The following is a 17600-nucleotide window of genomic DNA, read 5'->3' on the forward strand; positions in this document are numbered from 1 at the left end:
TAAATCATGCTAACCAAAAAGATGACTTTTGTCTAGTGATCTGGAGACCATCTAAAATCTGAGTAACATGTTTAAGGGAAACTAACAGAAGGATGGGAAGTGGAAGGCCATGGAACTTGATATGCTTTCATGTATCCTGAGATGCAAGACACTCTCGGTCAGTACTGAAGAGACCACTTTGTATGTAGACACCTTTCCATCTCTAGAGATTCTGTGTGAACCTGTGCATTACGTCGAGTACTTAGATGTTACAGCTATATGCAATTTATAAATAATTAGCTTGTAAATTACTTTGAAAATAAAAAGGACCAGCTAGTATTCAGAATTACAATATATTAAAAGCCTTTGGTATATATTATTATTTAATAATTGGCTTTTTAAAAGTCATAGTACTTTACTGCTGAAGAACTTCTGATCTTGAATAACTGGCATGAGTTTATTTAGAATGAAATGCTATTGGAGTGAAAATCAGATGCACATTACCTTTTCACAGTTATGTATGAGTATGATTCATATTCATCTCCCTTGCCCTTTTTGGACCAACTCAGCTTTCCTTCAGGTCCCTACAGACTATGCAGATTCCTTTCACATACACAAGACTCTTGGTTAACCTGCCTGCCCAGTTTTCAGTTCCTTCCCTTCACCTAACTGCCTTCTGCAGGTGTTTTATATGAACCTGTGAGTTTATGGCCACCCTAAAGAGACTCAAGACTGCACGCTGTGTGATCAGTCTAAATCCTTTTAGGTGCAATGAAGTCATGTGATGCAGTGAGTGGTAGCCTTTGGATGTGTTTCTCACTGTACTTTATCTACTATCATCAGTCTGTACCTTGATGTCCACTAATTAAACTCTGTTTTCATCTCCTGACAGGCCTTGGTTCAGAGGAATTAAACTCCATGTAAGTAATTCCATTTACTATCCCCACAGGCAAAGTTTTGGGAGAGGCAAAGAAGTTTTTAAACCTTTTCCACATCCTTTTTGAGCTTCCGTATATCTTCAAAGGCTAATGCCCTTAAACAAGTATTGACTTTCCAGAATTTATATCACCATAAGAGAATATTCTCCATCCTTCTCCTGTGACATCCCTGCTCCCACCTAAACTCACCTCTTGCAGTGTCTTTGTGATTCTTTTACTGGAAAACCAAACTAAGCCATTCCTCTGTATGAGTGTTAATGTTTACTCTTCTTAGGCAGAAAACTAATGTTGCTACAGGCCGGTGACCTCCATGTTAACTCCAGGTGATATTTTTCTATTCCCTGTTTGAAAGCCTTGGCTTCTACACTCTACTTTTGCATTTTTCTACCATTGCATTGACCCAAACTTTAAATACTCAAGTTGCCTACTGCTGGATTCTGGGCCCACTTCTTTGTCACCCTCTATTTTGTTAATAAATTTGTCATCTTTATAGCAAGGACTCACAAAATTTGTCTCCAGCTTAGATCTATTCTGCGATCTCCAACTCACATAGCCACTGCTTACAATGTTCAAAACAAAACTTTTGACTCCTATCTTTTCCACCTCCCAATCTATTTTCCATTTTAAGCTTTCCAATTTCAGTAATTGGCCCTAAAGCTAGGGAGTAGTCATCTTTCTGATTCTTCATCTTCCATTCAATTCCTGAGGTGTACCAATTCTTTGACAATTCTAAAATATACCTCACACCTACCTTCTCTTCTCCATCATTAGCTTCCATCCTTCCAGGTAGGTCACTTCAACTCTTTACAGTGTCTCTCTCTGCCTCTACTCCAGCCTCCCTATAATTCATCTCCTCCCTACACTGTAATCAAAGTAACGAAGATGTCATTCCCACTGCACTTAAAATCCAAAATCCCTACTACCACAGCTCTTCCTCCCATGAACTCGAGGACAGACCCTTCTCCTTGTCTACTGTGCTACAAACATGCAAATCTTCTACCAATATCTTCAGTTCCTCACACCATGAGTTTTCCGCTTCGGGATCTTTGCACATGCTATACCCACAGAATGCATTTTCTCACCTTTGCACAGCCAGCTCTCTCCCTGTCATCTCCAGAACACCTTTCCTAACTCCCATGCCTAAAGTAGATTCCTTTCTCATGTTTTCTATCTTGACCCTGCATTTGTTGCTTTCACAGAATTACAAGTTTTTAGTTTTACATATTCTTTGAGGCAGATTCTCACTCTGTCACCCAGGCTGGAGTATAGTGGTGTGATTATGGATCATTGAAGCCTCCACCTCCTGGGTTTAAGCTATTCTCTCACCTCAGCCTCCCAAGTAGCTGGGACTACAGACATGTGCCACCATGCCTGGCTAGGTTTTTTTTTTTTTAAATTTTTTGTAGAGACAGGGTCTCCCCACTTTTCCCAGACTTGTCTCAAACTCCTGGGCTCAAGTGATCCTCCCACCTTGGCTTCCCAGGCGTGAGCCACCATGCTGAGCTTCACAATTTTTTTTAAAAGGGGCTCTTATTATAACGCATGCTTTATGAAAACAGGACTTATTCTGTCTCATCCACCATAGCTATATATCTATCCCCAAGGCCTCGTACATACTAGTGCTCAAAAATATGGAAATATCTTTAAAGAAGTTGACTGCGTGTAAGAAATGTCTGTGGCAGGCTAGTATAAGAGGTCAGGTTTGAGTGACTGAAAAGCTGCATGCCATAACTAATTACATGAATTCACAGCGTATTTACTAAGTGTCCACTACCTATCAGGTGTTCCAGGTACCAGAATCATGCTGACCTGCAAGTTGCTATATTGGGTAGACAAGCACTACCAATAGCATAGTAAATGCCAAGGCCAGGAAACACAAGGTGTAATGAAAGCACAAAGAAGCACCCAAACTAGGCTGGGGGGCTCGACACGTAAGTTTTGACTTAAGAGTATGGCAGCAGTAAGACTGCCCCAGGAAGCAGGGGAAGCATAAACAAGGCCTCAAAGCACAGAGCACTGGCGGATGTGGCATGTGTTTTCCAGAATGGTCATTTTCCCTACATGGAATTTTCCTTCTCCTTGGCTTTACCTTTTTTCAAATAGGGCTTCTATGTTACCCTAGGCTACACCTACCTAAGGACTGAAAACGTTATCTAGTCATCCCAATTTTCTCCTGTAACATAATCAAAATGTCTTACCTCACTAAGATCATGACTAAACAACTGTATCCCGAAATTCAAGAAGTAAACTGGTATCCTTCCTGTAAATGCCCCAAAGATGGAGCCTGATACCACCTAAAACTCATGTAAACTCAGAATTCTCACAATTCTTTCGAATTATTCCCCACCCTTGCCCAGTCTACCAGTCACAGTAAATGATGTAATTCTTTAAAGCAAAAAAGTTTAGCAACAAGCCAAGTCCCCACCCTATCCTTTTCTTTTTTTAAACCAACCACAGTTTAACTGGAGTCATGCTTTTTGTCTCTGCCCTTACCCCCACCACCCCAATTAAAGACATGGATATATGCTCCTTTTAATTCCCATGATCACAGTTGTTGTCTAGGCGTCTAATATTCTGTTTCCTCATTTTCCATGCTGGCTTAATTGAAAGAAAAAAAAAGTCATCCTCGAGGACCATTTGTTTGCATGGAACACAAACCAGTCAAACTAGTTTAAATAAAAGAGGGAATTTATTAGAAGAATACAGAGGTTCTTGCAGAGATTCCAACAGCTGCAAGGGGTCAACAGCTAGAATCATGCCTTTCTGAAGGACAGAGTATGCTTTGATCACAAACTTCTAATTCTGAGTTCTGCACCATCAGGAAGAGAATATCCTAGAGGACAGTTCTCCTTGTATATTGCATAAGGGACTAGAATGTGGATTCATTTCTGCTTGCTTTTTGATCCTTATAGTTCTTTATGCTGGCCTCAAACTTGTCAAGCACATGTTGGCAGACATTCATGAGCTCATTCAGGCCTCTCTGAAATGGCTCAACAGCTGGAAGGGCACCTCGAGTCTGAATGCGTAAATTAATTTTGCTCTCTGAAGGATGGGTCGTAGTGTAACCACAAAATTCCACTTCCGGGTTCTTCATGATCATGTAACGCAGAGAATTTCCTAGGGTATGGTCCTCCTCGTGCAATACAAATGTCACACAGTGTCTATCTGTTCCAGCTGCCTGGACCATTTCCAGGGCTGTCTTCCTCTCGCCTTCAGCCATTGAGGTCTTCAATCCAGATATTTTTCTACACACATATTTTTTATAAAAATGAGATCATACTGAATATGGTTTTGTAACTAGCTTTTTTCATTTACCATATCACATTGCAACACGTTATTAATCTACTCCAGCTACACAGAACTATTTATCTCTCATTTTCCTGCCTCCACAAACTCTATCAATAAATATTTAATTTATTGCCTCCGGTTTTTCCATGCTCCATTTGACCATCCACACTGGCCACAAGGGGAGCTTTCTTAGAAAAACACAAACTTAAGTGTTTGCAAAAATATTCTTTGGTAGAGCCACAAGCAAGGGATAAGATTGGAATAGGATGGGCCCTGCTAGAGGATGAAAATGGGGTTGAAAGGCATAGAAATCCCGATTGCTCCAGCATAAAAATAGAGGATACAGATGATCAATGTGCAGGCCCAAAATGGAATGCAGCTTCCATTTTGCAAGAGAAGGAAACTAGGAGAATGGAAGGTCCAGGAGTCAAGCAGGAGGGAGGATAAGAGCTCAGTGCACAGAGGAGTGGCTTTAGGAGCAGTCTGCACAGAGAAGGAAAGTGAGCCGTAGTTACAGGGACAGAGGCATCAGTATCGTCCTCAAGGAGCAGAGGTCCGGGGCGTGATTTTACACGCTGCCGTTCTAATGGGGGTGGGCAGTTTGGGGACTTAACTCTGGTCTCCCAACTCGTCTTCCCTCCTTGATGGCTAGCGTACCTTTCAGTCTCTCAACTGAAACACATTCATGTCTCCTCCCCCTTCTCTCTCCATGCCTCTTCCCTGCGCCCGGAGTCAGGCCCGGGCTGCCAGGCCGGGCCGCGTGCCCCTCGGCCACCCGCTCCCCTTGGGCGCGGCCCGCTTCGCCCGCCTCCTCCTTGGCCGTTACCTCTCCAGTTCCTGGTCCTCTTCCATCGTGGAGGCGGTTTCCGGATCCTCAGGTGGTGCTAGCGTATCGGGGGCTCTGCCCCATAGCGCGAGGCGTGGAGGCGAAGCAGGAAGGAAGGACCGACCGACGGAAGGCGCGGAGGACGGAGGGAGAGAGGAGGAGCCGCAGCGGCGCGGCAGGGCCCAACGGCAGGGCGGGACATGAGGCTCCGCCCCCAAGCCCCGCCCCGGCTCGGGGTGGGCGGTGGCTCACCGCCCCTTGGCTCACCTGGGCGCCCCAGCGAGGCCACCCGCCGCAGGAGGGGCAGAGGGCGGGGCCGGCGCCGCTTTACCCCGAGGCCCAGACCTGCCTGCGGGCGCCCCAGCTCTGCCCTGGTACCTTGCACCAGGTGATGGCGAAGGAGCGGGGCCTTACTTGACGCCCCCAAATCACTTCCCTTCACAGTGGCAAGTCCGAAATAGGCCCGACTCCCCTACTGGGGCGGTGTCGACCCAGGGTGGCCCTTCCCAGGACCTCGGCCCTCCCGGGCCTTTGGTGGGACAACAGGCTTAGGCTCTAGTCGGTCAACACACCTTGGAGAGAGAGGGGGTCATGTGCGAGATGAGTCACAACAGAACACTAGGGTTGAAGGCGGTGTTTGACCGGGGAGCTTGCAACTGCATTCCCAACTGGGTCAAAAAAGGGAGGAAAGAAATGTCTTTCTCTTTTGAGGGAGTGAGAGTTTGGAAGAAAACTGTTTCCCACCTCATCCTTTCTTCGGTCCTAGAATTCCTTATACCTCCGGAGCGCGTCCTCTCCCGCAGTGGACGTCCTTTTTCCCTTAACCCCCGTGGCTCCTCAAACCTCCTCACCTGCGGAACCCGCCCTCACCTTTGTTCCCAGGTGCCCAGCCCCCGCCTCGGCAACCTTTCACCGCCCGGGCTCACTCTTCGCCCTGCTCCCTGCGACCTGGCCCTCGCCGCGCTCCCTCAGGTGCGCTTCCTCGCGAATCGACCCTTCTTCTTCCCTGGCCGCCGGCCCCAACCCTGCCCTACTCCAGCTGTCCTGTGGTCCTGCGCACCTATGTTTCTGCTTCCCTGCGCTACCTGTTCTCCTCTCCCACCCCTCCCCGCGATTCCCCTGGATGTTCACTCCCTCCCCAGCTGTGCCATTCCTGGCGGCTGCCGAGGGTGCGCGCAGACACCTCGCCAGCGGGGCTTCCGCAGGGGAATCAGGCGGCCGGCGGGGACAGCCCAGGGCGGGTGGGGGAGGCGGGAAGCGAGGGCGGAGTGGTCTAACAATAACCAGGGAGTGACGGTCCCTCTTCTGGCCCGCCTCCCACGCTCTTGGATAGGCGGAGCCGCCCTCTGGCCCACCCCCTCCCGCCCCTGTGCTGCCTCCGATTGGCCCGGGTGCGGGTTGGGCCGCTTGGCCTTGGCGCTGGCCCCCGGGAAGGCAGCAGGAGCGGTTGAGAAGTGAAGTCTTGGCCGGAGTTTGTTTCTTGCCAGGAAATCCGCGGCGGCTGCGGCGGCTGCGGCGGCAGAGCGGAGCCGGGCTGATTCTCCGCTCCCTCGGCGGACTGCGGTGAGCTGGTGCCGGGCAGCGGCGCCGGGAGCCCGTGCGCGGCCCGGGCAGCCGCGCTTTCCCAGTGAGTAACTTTGCCCTACCCGCCTCGCTGCGCGCCCTCTCGCCGGTTCCGGGCAGCCGCCTCAGGTGCGGGCGTCGGCGGGGTGTAGGGTAGCGCCGCGCCCCGGGAGGCGGCCGGAGCGGCGCCGCAGCTCTCCCCGGAGCTCTGGTCCTCCGCGACTGTCCTCGCTCGCTCGGGCTGCAGGGCTAGCGTGAACTCGGCTGTGGGGCTGCTCCGGGAGGGAGAATCGGAGCCCGGTGCCTGCCGCCTGCAGGCGCCCAGGAGGCTAGCGGCCTCCGGCTGTTAGCATTTGCTGGTTCCGGCCACCGTAGTGCAGATCTTGGCGTCGTTTGCTTCTTAAGAGAAGGGAGAGGTGGGGTGAGTGTTTAAATTTCCTCTGTGTGTGTGTTGTCGGCAATGAGAGTGGCACTAGCTGCCTTTATCGGGTTTTGTTCCTCTGGAAAGGGATGGGGAGAGATCATTCCCTCCGCCCCAGCCTGTTGCCTGTGAATTCTCACCCTTCTCTTTAGGCTGAAGAGGGTGGGAGAGAGATTTGACATCTTCCAGGGAGTAATTTAAAAATACGGACCTTGTTTTGGAAGCAGTTGCACACAAAGCATCATTCAGGAAGTACATCACTCGCTTTTCAAAGCTTTATGCCACGTTTTAATTGAAGACTTTTGACTCATGTAGTGTTTCTTCTAGTATTTCAGTTTAAGTTTATGGATCCAGACGTTAGGTTGTGCCAGGAACTAAAATACACTCATGCATGGGCCTTGCTGTATATATTATGCTTTTTAAAAGCACAGAAATCAGAAACAAAGTTGAGTGAAAAGCGATGGCGGTGCAGGAGGAGGAACACTTGTGAGCTCCAGCTTATTGGAACAGCCTTTAAGAATTTCACTATTCTTATGGCAATAGTACTTAATTGTAAATTGGCCTTCTTCCCAGGACAGATTTTGATATTTCTTTTTTATGTACTGCGATGCAGCACTGCTGAAGTTGGATCCCAGTAGACCAATTTTATTTACTTTGCTAGATTTTATTCCCACCCCCACACCACTTTAGAAAATTTATTTTGGAAGGTAAAGAAGGAAGCAAGAATCTGGTATCCTTTTTGGCTTGTCAAAGCTTTCTTGAGCCATGAATAACAAAGTTTTGTCTTTTTAGCTTGTCCAAGTCCCACATGTGAGTTTTCCCATGGGGTAAAAGTAGGCCAAATGAAAACCAAAGTAGAATAACATTACTTTTAATTCGGTCCACTTGTGTGTTACATTCTCCATATATCTTGTTCCTCTAGTCTTCTCATTTTCTTTGAAATTTTTTCATTATTCATTTAGCCACTGTTAAGTGCCTACTGCATGCCAGGCATTGATGGCAGGGGTTGGTCCTTGCCCAGAAGTTTTCTTGTTTGGAAACTGATCCTTTATTCCACTAGTTACCCTGAAGTAATTTGAACTTAAAAGAGGGAGCATTTCTGCCTGGAGACCTATAAGAATAGGTGTCACATAGGCACTTAGTCTTCAGATTGGTTTGGGATTTTGTACATTGTAGGCAGGTGGCGCGCAGACCACTGAAAAATAAATGCATGTATCTTTAGGCTGTTGTATCCTGAGCTTTGCACATGGGCTTGTCTGGCTGAAGTGTCCAAGGTGGAAGTAGTAGTCAGAGACATGTATACCATTCATTTCAGATCACTTGGCACCTTTTCTTGCTTACGTTGGGCACTAAATATTTACTGAATTGACTTGAACAGGAAAATGAAGGATTTTGTATACCAGATTAAGAAATTTGGACTTTATCCAGTCAGTGATACTGAGCTGCTAATTGTAAGCAGGAGAATGTCATCATAACATTCGCATTCCAGAAAGCTATCTGCAGCGTCTGGAGGATGGTGGGCTTCCCGATGGGTGGTAACCAGACTAAGTTGGAGGCTGTTATGATGCAGGGGTTGAGTGCTCAGGGATTCTCTATTCAGATTAACTGGGGCTCTGTCAGATTAATCAGGCTCTGTCATACACTAGAAGCTTTTTGTTCCTTAGTTTTTTCATCTCAGAATTTGGAGGAGGCTAGAACTTGACAAAACATGTATATTAGAATAGTGATTGCCACATAGTGAGGACTTAGTAAATTCTAGTGTGCTGGCAGTGGAAGGAGAAATGTGGCATTTAGAAGGTATGACTAGGAGGCTGGACTAGGTAAGTGACTAGATAGATTTAAGGAGGAAATGAATCCTTAAGGATGAATCCTGAGTTGTTTGACTTCAGACATTGGCATGTACTAGTTAGCTGGCTGTGGAATTAAAACGGGGGTCAAATTCTAATTCTGTTACTTACCCTTAGAATTACTATCGTGACAGAACTTTGATTTCCTAACATTTGGGAAGTGATCATCGTACCTGGTTAGTTGGGTTTGAGGAAATTACGCATGTAATGCCCTTGGCAGGGTACCTAGCATATTCCAAGTGCTTAGTAAATATTAGTTGTTCCTTTCGATGATGACATTAATGAGCTAGTGGAATGTTGGAGGAGACAAGAAGGAGCAGGTAAAAACAATTAATGGTAGAGGTGCGGAAGGGAAGATAAGTTGAGTTTTGGACCAATCTAAGGAGATGCTAAATGGATGGTTGAGAGATCCATGATGCAGTTGTTGGATAGTTGTGTCTCACAGGAGCTAGGAAAGAATAGAAAAAAAAAAAAAAGAGTTCACAGAAAGCCTTCATGGATATGGTAAGCTTTATGGGAGATTTAGAGGAAGCGGAGGATGAAGGAGTTCACAGTAGAGCAATGCCAGAAGTGTTGACATTGAATATTAGGCATTTCTATCCTTAAAATACATTTTGGCCACCATTAAAGAAAGGAGGACTCCAGGCCCTTATAATCTGATTGGCTCTGGCCTTCTCCCCCTCTTCTTTCTCTTTTTTCTGATTGCCACCCCAAAATTCAAATATTTTAAAATTTTATTATGAAGAACTATTTAACTTTAACCCCGTTACAGGGCCATAGTTCATAGGCCCATCTTCCTCTATCTAAATGCATCAAGGTTTTTAAAAGATAATCACAGGTCTCATTTCATAGGTTCTCCTCTATTTAGGAAGCAGTGTTGGTTGAAAAAATATATATATCTTGCATGTAGGATTGGAAGACTGGGGCAGGCCTACCAAAATTGATGCTGTGGGAAGGCCTGAGAGTTTTACAAAACACATCCCATCCCCTTTAGCTTTCCTGGCATGTGTTTCTTTTCCTCAGAAAGTACAAAACAGTAGGAAAATCTGTGGTTAATAAGTTATTTTGTTTGGTTGGATTCAGAAAAGGTGGCTATTTTGTGTGTTAGCCTACTGAGAAGTTATTAAGAGGAATTTTTTAAGAAGCAAGTGCTCATGACACTACAAAAATAAATTGTCCTCTAGTTAGTATGCTTCTAAAGAACCAGGTGTTGTAGGTTCTATCCTTTAGAATGTATGCTTCCTAGAGCTGGGATCCTATCTATTTTGCCAACTGCAGAATGCGTAAGTACTTAAACAATAAATATTAATATATTGTAAACCAAAAATAAAACTCTAAACTCTCTCCCCTTCCCAGCCATCTGAATGGACTTCCTCCTCAGCCAGGAGTCTTTTAAAATTTAACCTGAGAGACAGTTTCGGGCCATGATTGGGAAATGGGGGTTGGATACGACTCATTATACTTCTCTGACATTAACACAGACTTTAAGTCTGATAAGAAACATTTTACTACAACCTATTGTAGCCTACCTGAAGGCTTCCTCTGAAAGTAAGAACCTGGGTCTCCACAATTCTTTGTCTTAACGTAGACATTCCTTTCTGTTGATCCCAGGTCTTTAGACAAACTCAACCAATTGTCAACCAGAAAATATTTAAATTTACCTATAGCTTGAAACGCCATCCCCCACCAAACCCTGCGGTTGTCCCACCTTTCTGGACCAAACGAATCTAATTCTTAAATTTTTTTTATTGATGTCTCGTGCCTCCCTAAAATGTATAAAACCAAGCTGCACCCCAACAACCTTGGGCACATGTTCTCAGGACCTCCTGAGATCTGTGTCACAGGCCATGGTCACTCATATTTGGCTCAGAATAAATCTCTTCAAATATTTTACAGTTTGACTCTTTTTGTCAACAGTATGTATAAATGAACAAATTGGATCCAAATTGACTTTGATCTGCCTTGGCTCACAGACTTCTCCAGCTCTTTGGCACAGTTGTTGGTCAGAGGGAAAGCAAAAGAGAATTGATCCAGTGAAGAAGCTTGAAGTGTTTCATGTTCTTATCAGAAGATATAAGAACTGTAAGAGATTGATGGCTTATGATTCAACTATTTGATAGAGATATAGATTTGTTCAGAGGTAAACTGACAGTAGCCGCATCATAAATTTGTCCTCTCTTGGTTATTTGCAAAACTCCACTGCAGAGCCTCTGAAGTCTTGATAAAGATAGCTGGAGGATAGGATGTAAGCATAGCTTATACGTTTAATCTTTCCAGCCTGGAGATTTAGGACTGATACTTTTGACATCACTCTCCCTTAGTGGAGAAATTATGCAGGGAAAAATTATTTTTTCTCAAAAAATTAGGCTGAGTAGGAGAAATGAGGAATAGTTACAAATGCAGAAAATAGGCAATAGGCAAGTAACATACTATAAAACAATCATTATGTGTCTACTTTAAAAGTGTATCACCTTCATATGTAAAACAAATGAGGGTTTCATTTTTTCTTTCTTGAAGAGTAATCTTAGAATTCTTTTAAATAACAAATTGCTCTAAGGTATGCAATAGGGGCCAGTGTAAAAAGTATTGATAGCCAAGTTTTGATGACCTGTATGTTATATAACATAAGATGTATTTGGCTATAGTTAAGCTTCTGTGATCCTGTGAAACATATATTTGGTCTTTGTCCCTGTTTCCTGGCATACAACTCCCAAATTCCTTGGAATCTTCAGAGTGCTACGTGTCTTTTTGTATGCTGATGAGTTGACTGAACGCAGCCTGTAGGTAGCTTCAAGATGGGCCCTGGTCACTGGAAAGGCTGGATTAGAGGGTTAGGACTGTCAGACCCACCACCAACCTTCAGGGAGGGTAGAGGATCTGAAAAGTAATCTGATCACCATGGCTAATGATTTAACCAACCATACCTACGTTATGAAGTCTTCATAAAAGGCCCAAGAGGACAGGGTTCAGAGAGCTTCTGGATAGCTGGATAGCTGATCATGTGGAGGTTCCTGGAGGTTAGTATCCCCAGGGAGGGCATGGAAGCTCCTCCCCATAGAGTTGTTGCTAATCTGGTGTAGGCTGAGTACGTGGATACTCAAACTTATTAGGAACCATATGCTAAGAGGATGTATCTCTTCATCTGTATCCTGTCTGATATCTTTTATAATAAACTGGTAAACCTAAGTGTATCCCTGAGTTCTGTGAGCTACTCTAGCAAATGAACCCAAAGAGGGGACATAGGAACCCCAAACTGAGGCCAGTCAATCAGAATTTCAGGAGCCCTGCATGACTGGTGTCTGGGAGAGGGAAGCAGTCTTGGAGACTGAGTCTTCAGCTTTGGGATCTGAGGGTATCTCTAGGTAGATAGTGTCAGAATTGAATTGAATTAGAGGACACCCAGCTGGCATCCACTGCTTTGTGTATCAGGGTTGGGGGAAAACCCACATATGGACATAGAAGTATTCTGTGTTGATGACTGTTGAATAAGAGAATAGAAATAATACTTTTGAATGTGTTTTTATTTCCTCTCAGTTTCCAAGGTTCTCTTAGCTATTACTTTGCTTTATAGATAAAAGTAAGGTAAGTCTGGGAAATATTTATACCTGTCATACCCTCTGACATTGGGATTTCAGCTGCTAATCTTAAAGACTTAATTGTTTATTAGAACCTTTATCATTTGGACTAATAAATAATTACTGAACACATAAATTGGAGACCTTTACTTAAGTCTTATTTCAGTATTGTGGCTTTTTCTTTTGTAACCGCCCAGTGGGTTCTTCTTGTCCATTGCCCAGAGATAGCCAATTTTTCAAGGCAGGGGAATTGCAATAAAGAAAGAATTTTACACACACAGACCTTGCTAAACAGAAGACTGGAATTTTATTATTACCCATATCAGCCTACCTGAGCATTTGGGGGATATTTTCATAGGTAGTCTGGGGGAAGGAGTAGGGGAGGCTAGGCAATGGGTGCTTGCTGCTAATTGGTTGGGGGCACGATCATAGGGGTGTGGGAAATGCTCCTCCTATGCTCTGAGTGGCTTCTGGGTGAGGCCACAGAAGTGGTCAGTGAGTCCAATAAAAAAACCTGAACAGATATCTCGAAAGGCCAATCTCAGGTTCTCCAGTATGTTATCTCCAGTACTCCTGCACGTTTTCTGCGGGAGTAATGGGGGAAGTTGATTATCCTGTGACCTCTGGAATAGTGGCTGGCAATTGTTTATGTCTACACCTTAGCTGAATTCAGGCTCCTCTGTTGCCTAGTCTGGTGGGCCCTCATTAGTTTTACTTACAAAGACAGTTGAATTTTGGGGAAGGGCTGTTACCATTTAAACTATAAACTAAATGTCTCCCAAAATTAGCTTGGTTTAAGCCCAGGAATAGTTAAAGGCAGCTTGAAAGCTAAAGGCAAGATGGTAAGTGGCTAAGATCTCCCTACTGCTATAACGTTTTCACTGATACAATTTTTTGCAAAGTCGGTTTTCACTTCTATGTGATTTTTAACATTTGAACTTTGACTTTCACTTTAGTTGTATCTAACAAGTACCTAAGAACTGCTGGACTTGGGTGGCACACACAAGATTGTCTCTGCCCTTGTAGAATTTAAAAATCTTAAAAGACATTCAATCAAGGAGTTAATCATTTGCAGCCGGCTGACTGATGCCCTTGGCTCCTCAACCCTGGGTGACCTTTGCTTCCACTGTTGTTTTTTTTTTTTTTGGAGACAGAGTCTTGCTCTGTCACGCAGGCTAGAGTACAGCGGCACGATCTCAGCTCACTGCAACCTCCACCTCCTGGGTTCAAGCGATTCTCCTGCCTCAGCCTCCTCAGTAGCTGGGATTATGGGTGCCCACCACCATGCCCGGCTAATTTTTGTATTTTTAGTAGAGACGGGGTTTCACAATGTTGGCCAGGCTGGTGTCAAACTCCTGACCTCAGGTGAGTGAACCGTCCACCTTGGCCTCCCTAAGTGCTGGGATTACAGGCGTGAACCACCACGCCCGGCCTGCTTCCATTGTATTTTAACATTCATTTGGCATCTTGTTGTTTCCCTAAGTTTTCCATGTTAGAAATCTTAAACTTAACATATCCTGTAGTCTGACACTGAGCTTAGAGTGCTGTGGTATCCTCATCGAGTTTACAATCTAGAGGAGATTCAAGATAATATTCTGGATCTATTGGGTTAAATAAAATATTAAAAATAATTCAACCAGGTATGGTGGCTCATGCCTATAATCTCAGCACTTTGGGAGGCCAAGGCAGCAAAATCTCTTGAGCCTAGGATTTTGAGCCTAGCCTGGGCAATATGGTGAAATCTCTCTCTAAAAAATTAGCCAGGCATGTTAGCATGTGCCTGTGATCCCAGCTACTGAGGTGGCTGAGGTGGGAGGATCACCTGAGCCCAGGAGGTTGAGGCTGCAGTGAGCTGTGTTTGTACCACTGCACTCCAAGCCGGGCAACAAGAATGAGACCCTGTCTCAAAATAGTAATTTGGAAAGGCTTGGTGGCTCACACCTGTAACCCCAGCACTTTGGGAGGCCGAGGTGGGCAGATCACCTGAGGTCAGGGGTTCAAGAGCAGCCTGGCCAACATGGTGAAACCCTGTCTCTACTAAAAATACAAAATTTAGCAGGGTGTGGTGGCAAGCGCCTGTAATCCCAGCTACCAGGGAGGCTGAGGCTAGAGAATCGTCTGAACCCGGGAGGCGGAGGTTGCAGTGAAACGAAATCACACCATTGCACTCCAGCCTAGGCTACAGAGCTAAACCCAGTTTCAAAAAACAAATAAATAAATAAAATAATAATAATTCACTTGTTTCTTGTTATTTTTTAAACATAGCTACTGGTACATTTGAAATGACACATGTGGCTCATGTTATCTTTCTGTTGGATGGTGCTGGCTTAGGGTATTGTCTGGGGTTATGAGAAGGGGAACTACCCTAGTCTTTGCAGAGTTGGGTATCACTGAAGACTTCACCGAAGAAGTTGTCCTTAAACAGATACCTGGCTGAGTAGGTGTTACACAGGTAAACCCTCAGAGGAAGCAGTTGGAGGTGGATGGCGCTTTGAGGGAGGGGGAGGAGGTGGATGAGAGAGAGCTAGGACTGTCGCAGGGGCTGAGGCCAGGGAGATAGGCCATGGGCTGATCATATGGGTCCTGTTAGACCCAGTGAGGGTTTTGTTCTTCATCACTCATGATTTATTCCAAAACCTCATCATTACAAACCCTTTTATCCAACTCTACCTCTTCTATATAATCTGCAAATAATCTGGTTATTTCATGGAGGAAATGAGACAATCTGCTATGATTTCTCTAGGACTTTCTGTCTGTCCTCTTCTGAACTTTACCTTCTTAATTCTCAGATCTGTTTTTCCACATGTGCCCATTAATCTCTTCAAGTCTCTTTCAGGAGAATCTTCATTAATTAAGTCCCCTCTTTTTTATGTTTAATCTCTTTTTCCCTGCTTTCTTTTTTACAGCAGCCTACAAATATGCTCAATCTTTAACCTTAGAAAATAAACACAGCTCCATTGACCCCACATTCCCCTCTAATTATTGTTCTTAAAGCATAACATTTTTAAAAATTCAATATTTTAAAGCAGTATGTTCGAAATATGTTAACATTTCATCAATGTAAAATTATTAATGTGATTTGACATTCTTTTTTCTCATATTAAGTACTGAAATCTGATGAAATGGTTTGTACTTACAGTATATCTCAGTTTGGATGCTGAATTTTCAGTGGTTGAAGTAAAATAAACCCTACCAAAGTAATGAATATTTAGCAGAATAGTATTTTACATTGCTTCAGCTTTTTCTCTTTATTGTGACAAACACATAAAATTTACTGTCTTAACCATTTTTAAGTGTACAGTGTTAAATATATTCACATTACAGTGAAACAGATCTCCAAAACTTTTTAATCTTGTGAAACTGAAGCTCTGTACCCATTAAACAACTTCCCATTTCCTCCTCTCCCCAGCCCCTGATAACCACTCTTCCACTTTCTAAGAATTTGAATACTTTAGATATCACATATAAATGAAATAATACAGTATATGTCTTTTTTTGTGTAACTTGCTTATTTCACTTAGCATGATGACCTCAAGGTTCATCCATGTCGTAGCATGTGACAGAATTTCCTTCCTTTGTAAGGCTGAATAATAGTCCATTGTACACATACCCCACATTTTGTTTATCTTTCAGTGGACATTTGGGTTGCTTCTACCTCTTGACTGTTGTGCATAGTGCTGCCATGAGCGTGAGTGTACAAATGTCTCTTTGAGACTCTGCTTTGACTTCTTTTGGATGTGTACCTAGAAGTGGGATTGTTAGATCATATGGTAGTCAAACTTTTTGAGGAAACTTCATACTGTTTTTCATTGTGATTGCACTGTTTTACAATCTGACCAGCCGTGCAGAAGGATTCCAGTTTATCTACATGCTCTGTGTTCTCACCAATACTTGTTCTTTTCTGCTTTAATAGTAGCCGTATTAATGAATATGAGGTGATCTCTTGTTGCGGTTTTGATTTGCATTTTTCTGGGATTAGCAATGAACTTCTTATATGCTTGTTGGCCATTTCTGTATCATTTTTGGAGAAATGTCAATTCATATCCTTGACCCTTTAAAAATATTTTTTTATTCCGATTGTTTTGTTGTTGAGATGTAGGAGTTCTTCACATATTCTGGATATTAACCCCTTATCAGACAGGCTTTGCAAATATTTTCTTCTATTCTTTTCATTCTGTTGATGTGTCCTTTGATGTGCAAAAGTTTTTAATTTTGATGTGATCATATCCAAGAAATCCTTGCCAAATCCAGTGTCATGAAGCTTTTCCCCTATGTTTTCTTCTAGGAGTTTTATAGTTTTAAGTTCTACATTTAGGTTTTTAGTCCATTTTGAGGCAGTTTTTGTATATGGTGTAAGATAAGGGTTCAAACAAAATATTTTAAACATATTGCTGAGTCCTTGCTTATAGCAAAGAGAGGGAAAGATCTGAAATACATGGAATAGTTTTAAATTGGGGGGATTGATATCAGTTATTGGGCTAGAATACAGTTCTCAGCTGCTTCATAGCATATTCTAGTGTGAATTTCTCTGCTCTTTTTATTTCTTATAGTTGCGAGATGCCAATTTGGAAACAGTCGATAGTGTGGGGAAAGCAGACCATTATGTTTAAATTGTTTATAATATGACATTCTTTGTCTTCAAAAAGAATCTCTCTGGGCCCCGGCACGGTGGCTCACGCCTGTAATCCCAGCACTTTGGGAGGCCAAGTCGGGCAGATCACCTGAGGTCAGGAGTTCAAGACCAGCCTGGTCAACATGACAACCCCATTACAAAAATTAGCTGGGCGTGGTGGTACATGTCTGTAATCTCAGCTACTTGGGAGGCTGAGGCAGGAGAATTACTTGAACCTGGGAGGCAGAGGTTGCAGTGAGCCAAGATCATGTCACTGAACTCCAGCCTGGGCAACAGAGCAAGACTCTGTCCCCTACACCAAAAAAAAAAAACAAAAAAAAAAACCCTAAAATAAATTGCTTTGCACGTATGCTAGGATTTTTGGAAGGATATCTTTGGACAATAAAGCTTAACGTTCTTAAAAGTAGTATTTTAAATTTAATTTAAAAATTAGCAATACCTCAATTTTAAAGAATATTTTTCTATTTGGTAACTCTTGGGGATTAAGCAGCACATCTGTTTGATTTACCTTATTTCATACATTATGAACT

The 17600-nt window shown here is 43.7% G+C and overlaps 2 protein-coding genes across 4 annotated transcripts in view; both read right to left on the reverse strand.

Annotated features, from left to right (window-relative positions):
- The window catches only part of LOC105730067 (protein POLR1D), a 45840-nt gene extending 40042 nt beyond the window's left edge, over positions 1 to 5798 (reverse strand). Inside the window, exon 1 of one of the 3 annotated variants that reach the window (XM_012471076.2) lies at positions 5776 to 5798. In XM_012471076.2, coding sequence (XP_012326499.2) covers positions 5776 to 5780 — 5 coding nt within the window. In that variant the 5' untranslated portion in view covers positions 5781 to 5798. Of the gene's footprint in view, positions 1 to 1668; positions 2256 to 5031; positions 5106 to 5775 lie in introns of those variants that run through there. The other 2 variants (XM_012471074.3, XM_012471075.3) reach the window with 2 other exon arrangements.
- On the reverse strand, positions 3588 to 5109 carry LOC105730066 (DNA-directed RNA polymerases I and III subunit RPAC2). The gene is made up of 2 exons (XM_012471073.2): positions 5032 to 5109; positions 3588 to 4162 (listed from the first exon to the last, which is right to left on the reverse strand). Exons 1-2 carry the CDS (start codon positions 5055 to 5057, stop codon positions 3787 to 3789), a joined length of 402 nt encoding a protein of 133 aa, XP_012326496.1. The 5' UTR covers positions 5058 to 5109; the 3' UTR covers positions 3588 to 3786.
- Positions 5799 to 17600: the final 11802 nt, after the last annotated feature.

This window comes from Aotus nancymaae, unplaced genomic scaffold (genome assembly GCF_030222135.1).
Source record: "Aotus nancymaae isolate 86718 unplaced genomic scaffold, 86718_ANA_hifiasm-v0.15.2.pri h1tg000009l, whole genome shotgun sequence".
In the NCBI taxonomy this organism is placed as follows: domain Eukaryota; kingdom Metazoa; phylum Chordata; class Mammalia; order Primates; family Aotidae; genus Aotus; species Aotus nancymaae.

Bases quoted from the DNA above. Each gene is read 5' to 3' on its own strand.
- LOC105730066 (XM_012471073.2), bottom strand. From the start codon at position 5,057: ATGGAAGAGGACCAGGAACTGGAGAG. The intron at 4,163-5,031 runs GTAACGGCCAAG...ATATGTGTGTAG, and splicing joins GAGGACCAGGAACTGGAGAG to AAAAATATCTGGATTGAAGA.